Here is a 12,885-nt window from a genome sequence, read left to right as displayed (position 1 = left end):
GTAGAAGCACGACAAAGAAAATATCACATCACCTGTTGTAATTCTTGCATTTGCAGGACATATGCAGACAAGCTGAGTCCCAAAGTGGTCCAGTCATTGCTGGACCTGCTCTGCAGTCAACTGAAGAACCTGCTGTCTCAGGCAGGAGTTAGTCTGCTGTCCCCTGGGGAAGACAACAAACATGAAGACAGCACAGATTCTGAAAAGAAAGACTTCAGAGGTGAGAGAATTCAGATCTGTTTGTCACTTACAGTAGTTAGTTTTCTGATGAGGATGCCTTGTTGTCCCTCATGTCTATCATGAATCATGCAGTATTCCTTTTTTTTTTTTTTTTTTTTTTAAAAGTGTAGCAGAGAGAATTTTAATTTCAATACAGCCACTGAAAATTGTATTTAATTTTACAAAGAATCATACTTATCAGATAAGTATGATGGCATTAGATTTGTTTTTTCTTTTTTGCAGTATTCCATTTTTGGCCGTGAGCAGTTTTAGTTTTCATTGACGGGGGCTTTGATCAAACACAACAGTTTTCCCATCATTATGAACTTTTGTTTAATGTGATCGAGGAGACTGAGTTGTATGATCAGGAATCAAGAGCCAGTTTGTTACATAATCATTTACAAACACATGTGACTGTCATCGGAGTCACACAAATTATTATAGCTGCCTGGCTGCATGATTAAAGACCTTTCATTCAACTGAAACATAAATTAATTAGTTCAGTTAGTTTTTTTTTTTTTTAATGGATTAGTCTGTTGATTTTAGTGGCCCTCTCGGCAATTTAAGAAAACACATACGCAAATGAGACAAATGTGCTACAAGTTCAGAATCGAACAAAAAAATTACAACGGAGGCATTTCCAAGGACACAAAAAAGTGGTGGATCCAGCTGTTTTCTAAGGGCGCACTCACACTAGGCAATCGTACCGTGCCCAAGCACGTTTGCCCCCTAAAGTCCCGATTCTATTGCTGGTGTGAGTGCAAGTGTTCCGTGTCTGAGCACGGTACACTTCCCTGGCCCGGCCCGGTTGGGAGAGGTGTGCTTGGGCACGGTACGCTTGGCCAGGAATGCGCTGTGGGCTCGTTCTCCACCACGTGTCTGCAACCGCATGTAAACAACAGTCATTTAACGATTACGTCGCGCTGTAAACATCGCTAGTTAATGTCGCTTTGATTAAACTTCAAGATAACCATGACAACCGGTCAAAGTGCCGTTCTTTCTGCAGTCAGTCAGAGCGCATCCGCCGTGTAGGTATATCAACGTGATGACGTATGTGTTGGAGGCAACCGTGCTTGAGCACGCTTGGGTTCCAGGCAGTGTGAGTGCGGGCCAGCGGGGGACAGGGGAGGGGAGGCATTCGGGCTTCAGCACGGTACGGATCAACTGGCCCTAGTGTGAGTGTGCCCTAAGTTGCAACACACAGACCTCCCGGGGCCACTGTTGTTGTTGTTGATGTTGATGTTGATATTCAAATGAAGAAACAATTTAACAGGTTCAAAACCGAAAGAAAAACTGTTGCTATAGATCACCCCCTTTCTTTCCCAAATTATGTTCCATGAAAAGTAGCGTTGGGCACTGGGAATCGAGAATTGAATGGAGCCGGTTGTAACGTTTCGAGAATCGTTAGGAACTGGAATCGAAACATGGAATAGGAATCGGAACTGGAATCGTTTAACTTCAAACGATGCCCAACCCTGAAGACAAGTGACATGCAGCCAGTAAATGTGTGTGCATGTTTGTGTTTCAGCTTTGATCCGTAAGCAGCACACGGCGGAGCTCCACCTGGGAGACTTCCTGGTCTTCCTCAGGAGAGTCGTCTCCTCCAAGGCCATCCAGTCCAAGATGGCCTCCCCCAAGTGGACTGAAGTGCTGCTCAACATTGCAGCGCAGAAATGTTGTTCAGGTACGATCAGCTGATGTAACACAACACAGACACATGTGAGGTGCTTGTATCAAAACATACCAGAGACATTAACTCATGTCGGTGGCTAATTTCAGGCGTGCCTTTGGTGGGAAACTTGAGAACTCGGCTCCTTGCGCTTCATGTCCTGGAAGCCGTCCTGCCTGCCTGCGAGGCCAACATGGAGGATGACCAAATGTCACAGGCACGCCACTATGAAAATGTAGACCATCACTGATCTGATCCCTCAATATAACAGATTGGATGTCACTAATGTAATTCTCTCTCTTCCAGGTTGTGGAGCGCCTCTTCTCTCTGCTGTCTGATTGCATGTGGGAGGCTCCCATTGCTCAAGCAAAGCACTCAATCCAGATTAAAGAAAAAGTCCAAGAGCTCAAACTACAGGTGTGCGAACCAGCCAACCCACCCCTTCTTCACTTCCTGTTGTGATCGTTTGAATCACTGACAGTTTGTTTAATCCACAGGGAGAGGCAGAGGAGGAGGACGAGAACCTTCCCATACAGGAAGTGTCCTTTGACCCGGAGAAAGCTCAGTGCTGTGTGGTGGAGAATGGCCAGGGCCTGACGCACGGCAGCGGGGGCAAAGGCTACGGCCTAGCTTCCACCGGTATCTCCTCTGGATGCTACCAGTGGAAGGTACAGTGTTGTTTAGTTATAACATCATTCATTTAGAAGCTATTACCATTCCTGGTATCCAGTGTTTCATAAACCGCGCCAAGACGAGATGCAAACAAGATCACAGTTCATTTGATCTCATGCTTTCTCTTGTAGTTTTACATCGTGAAGGAAAACAGAGGCAATGAGGGAACATGTGTGGGGGTGTCCCGCTGGCCCGTGCACGACTTCAACCACCGCACCACATCAGACATGTGGCTGTACCGGGCGTACAGTGGGAACCTCTATCACAATGGTGAACAAACGCTGACGCTAAGCAGCTTCACCCAGGGGGATTTCATCACCTGTGTCCTGGACATGGAGGCCAGAACCATCTCCTTTGGCAAGAACGGAGAGGTGAGAGACACAGGAGGAATAAGTCAACCTCAAAACCAGGGGAAAGGTGCACAGAGCATCTTGCATTCAATTTAAAAGGATAGTTCACCCAAAATTCAAATTGCACTCATTATCTACTCACCCTCATGTCGACTAAAGTCTGGGAGAAGTTTCAGAGTTATCCGTGGCTTCTCTGAGGCGATGTTGTAGAGCATCCTCTAGTATGCTCCTTAAGGTTTCCTTAAAATGTATTGAAGTTTTTTTTCCTGGACCTTATACTAGTTATACCTTATATCATTTGAGCTGTTTCACAGAAGATGTTAAGAACTAAATAAAGAAAAAAAGCTTAAAACTTTTTTTCTATCAAAGTCAGTCAGCCAGTGAACTTCTTTAGTGTCATTTTTGAGGACATTTTTTCTTTTGGATGACACCAACGGGTATCACAGGTGCTCACTCCCACAAATGAACGGGGTCCATGGAAGCCACTGCAAAGATTATTTGATGAGATGTTATTAATATCTAGAGACTCTGAGAGAAACATCATGAAGAGCAGATGTTATGTGTCCATGTCTAATTACTAATATGTGCTTCCACAGGAGCCAAAGTTGGCGTTTGAGGACGTGGATGCCACAGAGCTGTATCCCTGTGTGATGTTCTACAGCAGTAACCCGGGAGAAAAGGTAGATCAACACAAATGTCCAACTGTCCTGTCTTCTGTAAAACAATAACATCAAGTTGGTTCAGTACTTGTGTGTGGGGATTGAGTGCTATGTGACCAGTTATAATAATTAATATTACAAGACCATTAACAATTAAGAGCAGTGGACATTTGTATAACTATATAGGGGCGCCATGTAGCTCAGTGGGTAGAGCAGGTGCCCCATGTGCGGAGGGTACAGTCTTCTCTGCAGCCGGCCCCGGTTTGAATCCTGCATCGGGCAGCCTTTTGCTGCATGTCATTCCCCCGCTCTCTGCCTCTTCATGTCTCTCTCAACTAACCTGTCAATTAATGGCAAAAAGCCCAAAAAATATACTTTAAGAAAAGTATAGCTGTAAGTACTTTATGTGAGTGTGTATTTTTCTTATCTTCTGCTTCAGGTTAAGATCTGTGACATGCAGATGAGGGGAACACCTCGAGACCTCCTACCAGGCGACCCGGTCTGCAGCCCCATGGCCACTGTGCTGGCTGAGGCCACCACGCAGCTGATCCGCATCCTACACCGCACCGACCACTGGACCCATCGCATCAACAAGACCATGATTGAGCGGCTTCACAAGATCAAACCTTGTTTCAGAGAGTCAGCCAGCACCTCCAGCGGCGGCAGCGGTCAGAGACTGAAAAAGAGCCGCTCGGTGCAGAGCCGCGAGGAGCACGACGCCCAGAGAGAAAGCCAGGAAACGCCCACAAGGACGGAGGAGGAGCGGGGACGCCACGGGCGGCAGCACGGCCTTGGGGAGCTGTCGGACCACCACCTGAGGACCCTCTGCACGGAGGTGTGGCCGGTGCTGGCAGTGATCGGCGGTGCAGATGCAGGCCTCCGTGTCGGTGGGCGCTGCGTCCACAAGCAGACCGGGCGCCACGCTACTCTCCTGGGTGTAGTGAAGGAGGGAAGTACCTCAGCTAAGGTGCAGTGGGACGAAGCTGAGATCACCATCAGGTACTGGGGGAAAAAGTTCTGCTGTGGCACCTTTTCTTAAACTTTCCTTTGAACATTTTTTCTTTGGATGTATTTTGCTGTTTATGTTCCTTACTGGTATATTTTTAAAGGGTGAACAAACTTTTGTAACAGTTAGAGCCTTGTTAAGAGTCTGGCTGGGTAGAAATGTGCTGAGTGACCTCTGGGCTTCTGAAGTTGCCTTTGTTCATGTTCTTCTGATGCATTAGCCTCTTCCTTTTGACTCATCTATTCACCCTTCATCTTCCTTTACTCTGATGTAACGTTTCTGTTTCTGACTGACCCCTTTCCATCATTACTCTTTTGCATGGCCCTAGTAGTTCATCGAACAACATTGTTTTGTGCCAAACCCACACATTCCATCTTTTTATTTGTCTTGCATGCTGTGCTTTTTCTCTCCTGCCCTCTCCCTCACTTTGTGTTTCCTTCCCTTGTCTCCTATCACTCTCCACTCCCTTCTATTAAAGCTTCCCAACTTTCTGGTCGCCTAGTGACACTCCATTATACAACCTGGAGCCCTGTGAGCCGCTGCCCTTTGACGTAGCCCGCTTCCGTGGCCTCACCGCCTCTCTGCTGTTGGACCTCACCTACCTGACCAGCATCCACGAGGAAACCGCCGCGAAGCTCAGCGCACGCCGTCACGAAAAGAAACACCGCAACGCAGCATCAACTGGGCATGAGCCAACCACTAACGAAGACAAAGCAGACAACGAGGGGCACAACCGCAACGAGCAAAGAGATGGTGCCGGAGCCTCATCCGGAACAGGTCCGAGCACCACCACCTCTGACCTGCGCGTGTCCCACAGCCTGGACGAGGTGAAGGCGCACGTGGCACCCAGCTCAAAGTCAGAGAGTGAGATTTCCTCTGTGGGCGGTGGAGGAGTGGGAGGGAACGAGACTCTCTTCGCTGCAGCTCCTCACACTCCAGCTGAAGGGAGCAGGAAGAAAGGCCACGAGCATGGCTCCCGCAGTCACGAAGCCTCTCCGGCCTCCATCGCCACCCAGTCAGAGATCCACGCCGTACAGCTCTCCTACCTTTACCTGGGAGCCATGAAGACGCTCAGTGCCCTGCTGAGCTGCAGCAAATATGCCGAGCTGCTGCTCATCCCCAAGGTACTTGTTGTTGTTTCTCTACATCACGATACAATAACTTATAGTGATCAACAATGTTAAGATAGTTATAAATGTGAAGCAATTTATTTACTCCATGAGGAATCACAACTCGTGTACAATGACCAACACACGTCACAAGGTGGCAGCAATGTTTTGATAAGTTTTGATAAAGAGAGAGAAAAAATATGAGCATGAGTGTTGGGAAACAGTCTGGTTTTGTATTTGATCCACAGTTGTTCAGTTGAAGAATTCAGTTAAAACATGATGCTGATTTTTCTGTTGTTATTTTCTTTTGTAGAAGTTACAGCCACATAACTTAAACTTTCTAGCTTCACATGTACAGTAGCAGTTGAAACACATTAACAAGCTCAGATCAGCTGCATTGTGATTGTGATTTTAAAGGAACTGAAAGGTAGATGAAAAGATTTATAACATTTATACTTGTGGGTTAAATATAAAGCTGGTATTAGCAGTGTTAGCTTAGCATAGACTTGAAATAAAAGGTGACAACCTTCACGTATTATCACTTCATAGCTAATTTGTTTAATATTTCACAGAACCAAAGTTTGAAATTCATCACAAATCATACAGTGAAATAAAATAAAATAAAAATAAAATAAAGTGTGTTGTTTTGGGAGCTTCAGAGGTATCATTGGACAGAGTCAGTTCAGCCAATAAGTGTATTTCCCACGACAACTATTCCTTTAAGAAAATAGTCTGCAGCTTCATACCATGTTTTCAATACTTTGGAATATTAGACAGATTGGATTTGGTGCAAACACACAGAATGATGCATATTGCACATTTAGTCAGATTGATGCTAACCTGCTCTCTCGACATCAAGGTGCTACCAGAGGCGGCACCAAGTGGACACAACGCTGATCTGAATGCCAGCACCAGTGGAAGCACGGCCGCCACTTCACCGGTGTGCCAGGAGGAGGTGGAGATGCGCGCGGCTCTGCAGTTTCTCATGCGCCACATGGTGAAGCGGGCGGTGATGCGCTCGCCCATTAAGCGGGCCCTGGGCCTGGCAGACCTGGAGAGGGCGCAGGCCATGATCTACAAACTGGTGGTGAACGGACTGTTGGAGGAGCCGAGTGGGGGAAAGGTCAAACCTGGTATGAACGTGTGATTTAACATGCTTCAAACCACGGTGTTTCAGGAAACGGCTGAATAAACTGGATGTTATCACTACTATTCTGTAAATAACAGACTTTTTGGCTCTAATGTCCCTCAGGAGTGAGGAGTGAACCAGAGGGCGAGGGGGAAGGCACAGAGGGCGAGCAGTTGGCTCAAACCCCGGTCACCACGAGCCCCTCTGCCTCCAGCACCACCTCCTTCATGAGCTCGTCGCTGGAGGACACCACCACCGCTACCACACCTGTCACGGACACGGAGACTGTCCCCGCGTCCGAGTCTCCGGGGGTCATGCCTCTCAGCCTCCTCAGGTCAGAGCAGATGGCTGCACATGTTGTCAGTCAGCCAGCGTCATTGAGTCGCCTTGTTTTTCTCTGTATGACGCTTGTCTTTGGTGTCACAGGCAAATGTTCTCGAGCTACCCGACTACCACCCTGGTTCCAACCCGTCGTGCTCAGACCCCCCCGGTGTCATCTCTGCCCACCTCCCCCTCGGATGAAGTCGGCCGCAGGCAGAGTCTCACTTCCCCTGATTCCCAGCCTAGCAGACCTCAGAACAGAACGGGTACCTGTAAGTATGCCACACTGCCCTGCATGGAAAACCAGCCAAGGCTGCACAGTTGTTAAAGGGATAGTTCAACATTTTGGCAAATTGGGCCATTGCCATAATCCGTATAGTTTTAGGAGTAGGTTCGTTACCTTTAATTGTTGGTGCAAGCTATTTTTAGAGCAGCGGAGCAGAGCCACAATCTGCTCAGAGCTATGCTACAGAGGCTAATGGGATTTCTTGGTTTCCCTCATCAAACTCATCAAATACGCAATCCAACAACTCCAAAACGCTCCCGTGGACCTGTTTTCAAGTTGTTTTTTTGGTAAATTCATGCAAAACAGTTTTTTGGCAAGCAGTCTCTGAATTTACCTCTAAAACGACTCTGTCGGGTAACGTTCTGTTGTTATCTCATAGCATGGTGAATGTGCAGGTCACAACTTCCATCCGTCCACAAAAGCGTTTTGGAGTTTTTGGATTGTGTATTTGATGAGTTTGATGAGGGAAACCAAGAAATCCCATGACTCTCTGTAGCGTAGCTCTGAGCAGCTCACGGCTCTGCTCCACCGTTCTAAAAATAGCTTGCACTGAAATTAAAGGTATATATTGATGTAAGCACATTAATATAGACGAAAACACACATCAAAATATAACATTTGTAGGTGTTTCTGTCATCATAGTGATGCACACAGATGTCCACCCATGTTTTCAATGCTCTCAATGCCATATCCCAGATTTTGTAATGAATTTACTAACGGTGGCTGGTGTTTGCTGCAGCTCTGTCGGACCCCAGCAGCAGGCTGTCCACTTCTCCCCCTCCTCCTGCCATCGCTGTGCCACTGCTGGAGATGGGCTTCTCCCTGCGGCAGATCACCAAAGCCCTGGAGGCCACTGGTGAGTCTTCCTCAAGATCCTTGCATGTATGATGGACAATTTGTTGTTTATTGACAGTGAATATTGTGGCATGACTGAGATTTTGTGGTACATGGATGTGTCAAATCTCCAGGCGCACGAGGAGAGGCGGACGCGCAGAACATCACAGTCCTGGCCATGTGGATGATTGAACATCCAGGAACAGAGGACGAGCACGACGAGCCTCACACCAGAGGCAGTGGCGTCAGTGGAGAAGGGTCAGACTCCTCCTGTCCTGGGGCAACTGCTTCAGCTGGGGGGAAATCTCTGGACCAGAGTGCATACCTGTGCTCACCTGGAGACATTGCCAGTGCAGACACTTCAGAGATGGAGGAAGGCTTCAGTGAGAGGTAGGAACCTGTTACGAACCATACGATCCATTGTCATTTACTTCTTAGCAGGTGCAGGTGTGTTTGATTTGGGACACTTGCCGTGAAGAAGCTGCTGATTTAATGTTTTTCATTTGTGAGCTCTCATAAGGTTCTTCACGTTTTTGACAGTAACTTTCAATGTCAGAAGTAAAATACTTGAGGAAAAAAAAAAGAATTTGAGACCCTAAGCTCTTGAACAATTTACCTGTGGAGATAAGGTCTGCTGAATCTGATACTGTTTTTAAATCTCATCTTAAAACTTTCTTTTTTATGAAATCCCCTTTCTGATTGAATTTTTATTTAATTTTACTGTAATCACAGTTTTTATTGTTTAATTGCATTTCTGTTTTTATCATTTTGTGAAACATTTTGTAACCTTGTTTAAAATATGTCTAGTTTTTAATACTTGTAACTTAGACCTCTTTTGCTGCTCCCATATAAAAACCAAGTTCTTTGTTTACTCTGTAGTCCCGAGGGTCTGGAGCAAGACAGTGCATCAGCCTCCAGTGGTGTTGCTCTTAGAGGACGCTCCGCTGTCGGGAGGAAACATCGCTTTGACCTGGCTGCACGGACGCTGCTAGCCCGCGCTGGTGAGGATTTTTCCACTTCGCCCTCTTTTCAGATTCTCCAGATTCTACTCCTGCTCCATCAGCTCACATAAAACTTTCCTGTCCTCAGCTGGACTGTATCGCTCAGTGCAGGCCCACCACAGCCAGTCGCGCCGGGAGGTCTCGTCCCTTCAACAGCAACAAGACCCGGCCGCCCTGTATGACTTCAACCTGGATGAAGAGCTGGAGATGGACCTGGATGAGGAGACCATGGAGGCCATGTTTGGCCAGGACCTCGCCAGTGACACCGACATTCTGGGAATGTGGATCCCGGAGGTACTGGACTGGCCAACATGGGTGTGTGTGACTTTATGCTACGGTCAGAGGGCTGCCATCACCACTCTGCTCTGTGTCTGCCCCGCATAACCTCTTCACCACTGTAAAGCCATGTGTGCACGCTGACATGCAGCTTTATCAGTCAGGTTTATGAGACACTCACTTGTCCAGCATCATTTCCTCTGACTCCCCCAAAGGGACTAACAGGCATGATGTGAAAGACTCGACACTAACTCTGATGGCCGTTGCTTTGAATTCATGCAAATCTGTCACCGACTCATGCATCTAATATCTAATATTTAACATTGCATGAATGCTTCGCTGCAGTTCTGAAGCCTAACAACTCTGTCTTGTGCGTGTTACGTAAAAACACATTTCATCTTCATGAATGTCAACGTGTGTGTGTGTTTGTGTGTAATTGTACCCTTGCAGCATGTGTGTGAGACAGACGATCGAGACGAAGTGGTGGTGTGCGAACTGTGCGAGGCCAACGTGGCCAACTTCAATCAGCACATGAAGAAGAGCCACCCGGGCTGCGGCCGCAGCGCCAACCGCCAAGGTTACCGCAGCAACGGCTCTTATGTGGACGGCTGGTTTGGAGGCGAGTGTGGCAGCGGAAATCCCTACTATCTGCTGTGTGGCAGCTGCAGAGAGAAGTACCTGGCCATCAAAAGTAAAGCCAAAGTGCCTGTAGTGGAGAGGTAGGTGTACGTGAAGAAGAATGAACGTGAATGTGTGATGTTGAATAAATATTGACGGAGGTTATTAATGTTTGTTGTGTTAGGTGGTTTAAATATGAGGCATTGATTCAGCTACAGTGATTGCAGTTATTGTGTCAAGCACAGAAGTAGAAGTTGATGCCAGCTTTGACATGTGCACAGTTAGACCCAGAGGGGCTTAAAATATTTCGGGAGCTCTGTGTGCAGTTGTTTTGAATTAATATTCCATTATACAATACATACATTTTTGCCATCTACCTCTGTGTACGAACTGTGCATCCTGTTTGATGTACAGTATGTGCTCTTCTGTATTAGCTTGTTACTCAAAGGAAGTAAACCTGATGAACTCTGGTGTTATTTGCTCTGTCGTTTGTTTTCAGGTATAAAGGACAGGCTCCTGACCTCCTGGGGAAGCAGGACAGTGTCTATGAAGGTGACGTCTAATGATCATTTGAATTACAAAAGGATGTTATACATAAATGTTTTCATGTTGATATTTGGGAAATTACATATTTTATTTTACATAAGTGAATACAACGCCTCCAAGTACTGACTTATCAGAGAGCCTAGACCCTTTTCGCAGGGCCACAATTACTGTTTAAGTTCAAGAAATAACATTGGGAGAACATTTCAAATATATTAGTTATCACAACATGCCTTTTAATTTTCCCATTAGCTGTGTTCTTTGATTTCAAATAGTGTTTTTCTGTCCCGCTGCAGAGGACTGGGACATGCTGGATGTTGATGAAGACGAGAAGCTAACAGGGGAAGAAGAATTTGAGCTCTTGGCCGGCCCCTTGGGTCTGAGTGAGCGCAGGGTCGTCCCTGAGGCCGTCCAGTTCCCTGACAGCGACCCGCTCGGTGCCTCCGTAGCCATGGTGACGGCCACCAACAGCATGGAGGAGACCCTGCTGCAAATTGGTAAAGATTCTTGATCTCATCAATGCCTCAGTGTCAGATAGTTTGTGTGTTCATTAACGGGAGCTTATCAAACTGAGGAAAAACCATGATGTTTATGATTTGTAATAGGAATAAAGTGTGTTTGCTTATCCAGGTTGTCAGACCTCGGTGGATAAGAGCTCGTCAGGCAGGGTGACCCTCGGGGAGCAGGCAGCAGCTCTACAGAACCCTCATGACCGGGTGATGGCCCTGAGGCGGGTGACGGCTGCAGCGCAGGTGCTGCTGGCCAGGACCATGGTGATGAGAGCCCTGTCCCTACTGTCTGTCAGGTAGCCATCTTCACACTCACACACTCCTTCTGTGCTTGCGTGTGTTGTCTTTCTCCTCCTTTGGAATTAGTCAACACAAACAGTGACTCTTGAAATTAAATCTATGAGTTAACACCTGTCAGTAACTCAACAGCTTGCGTCGTGTGGATAAAAGACGATCACTTCTTCCCTCAGTAAAAGCCTCAGGGGAAACAGATACGCAGTTTGGCTCCCCCTGGTGGTGGCATTAAATAAATTCTCACTATTTCTGGCACCTTTTACAAGATCAAAATGTAGGCACAGTGACCATTCCTCAACAAAACTGACACAGTAATTATGAGGCCGTAGAAACATGAAACTTCTGTGTAGGTATATTTCTGATTGTTCCTATATACTGGAAAGTTTTATTGATAAAATTGTTCATTAATAATATAAAAGTTTAGTCACTAGTGTAACTTAAGGAGGTTCTTTGACGCCCAAAATATTTGATGCATTTCGGTCTCAGGGAGTAAAATGTTAAGCATATGCATTAATCTTATTGTAAATTGTTTTGAAAGTGCAGCTGACAATTTTTATGTCTTATACACGATTTACCTGCTCCCTATCAGCGGCTCGAGCTGCAGCCTCGCAGCAGGTCTGGAGTCTCTCGGTTTGACCGACATCAGGACTCTGGTCAGACTGATGTGTCTGGCAGCAGCGGGCCGAGCCGGACTCTCCACCAGTCCCACAGCGGGCTCTGGTCACGCCGAAAGGCCTCGCGGGGCCGCCAAGGCGAGCAAACCCATCTCCTGTCTGGCTTACCTGAGCACAGCAGTGGGCTGCCTGGCTTCCAACAGCCCCAACGCCGCCAAGCTGCTGGTGCAACTCTGCACTCAGGTACACATCTTCACACTATCGCGTTCCTTATCAAAAGCTTTATCAAACTTAGTTTTTGATGTTGAATTTAACTTGTCATTGCAAAGCATGTTTTTACTGTACCTGATCAGTACAAGACAAACTGGTTTGTTCTCTTACACCTTTTCGACAATAAAGAGCAACAGGTTTAATAGGATCACACCAAACCATTCTCATAGTCAATATTATGAAAATGTATAGATCTTGTAAAAATAACCTACTTCCTAGAAATATTCAATATACGATCAGTATTAGGACTTGGTTTTCACTGGGAACAGGGAGGATGTACATTTAAATTGTCATTTAATAAGTATTCTTTTAGTGTATATTCCTCTTCTGCATATATGATTGATGTAAAGTTGTCTATTTTTGCCTTTAGTTCCAAGCTTGTCAACAAATTATAATAAATATACAACTAATTATGTTAGGACAAGGGATGGGACTGTATAAGTTCTCTTCTTCATCGTGCTTTCAAAAATGTTCTTATTATTATGTTATTACTTTCTGACTTTGGT

General features: G+C 46.3%; 1 protein-coding gene across 1 annotated transcript in view; it reads left to right on the top strand.

The window, feature by feature from the left end:
* The window catches only part of herc1 (HECT and RLD domain containing E3 ubiquitin protein ligase family member 1), a 71,015-nt gene that overhangs the window by 34,984 nt on the left and 23,146 nt on the right, over positions 1-12,885 (top strand). Inside the window, exons 31-51 of the mRNA XM_085769702.1 lie at positions 57-220; positions 1,748-1,903; positions 1,999-2,105; positions 2,195-2,305; positions 2,386-2,556; positions 2,692-2,931; positions 3,507-3,590; positions 4,009-4,568; positions 5,054-5,699; positions 6,544-6,817; positions 6,937-7,147; positions 7,240-7,406; positions 8,160-8,276; positions 8,389-8,644; positions 9,134-9,255; positions 9,344-9,570; positions 9,982-10,250; positions 10,649-10,701; positions 10,989-11,189; positions 11,323-11,497; positions 12,085-12,352. Of these exons, the coding sequence (XP_085625828.1) occupies positions 57-220; positions 1,748-1,903; positions 1,999-2,105; positions 2,195-2,305; positions 2,386-2,556; positions 2,692-2,931; positions 3,507-3,590; positions 4,009-4,568; positions 5,054-5,699; positions 6,544-6,817; positions 6,937-7,147; positions 7,240-7,406; positions 8,160-8,276; positions 8,389-8,644; positions 9,134-9,255; positions 9,344-9,570; positions 9,982-10,250; positions 10,649-10,701; positions 10,989-11,189; positions 11,323-11,497; positions 12,085-12,352 (4,579 nt within the window). The remainder of the gene's footprint in view (positions 1-56; positions 221-1,747; positions 1,904-1,998; positions 2,106-2,194; positions 2,306-2,385; positions 2,557-2,691; positions 2,932-3,506; positions 3,591-4,008; positions 4,569-5,053; positions 5,700-6,543; positions 6,818-6,936; positions 7,148-7,239; positions 7,407-8,159; positions 8,277-8,388; positions 8,645-9,133; positions 9,256-9,343; positions 9,571-9,981; positions 10,251-10,648; positions 10,702-10,988; positions 11,190-11,322; positions 11,498-12,084; positions 12,353-12,885) is intronic.

Source organism: Trachurus japonicus, chromosome 3 (assembly GCF_045865225.1).
Source record: "Trachurus japonicus isolate A0001 chromosome 3, Traja_1.0".
NCBI lineage: Eukaryota > Metazoa > Chordata > Actinopteri > Carangiformes > Carangidae > Trachurus > Trachurus japonicus.
This window is presented reverse-complemented; position numbering and strand designations above follow the sequence as displayed.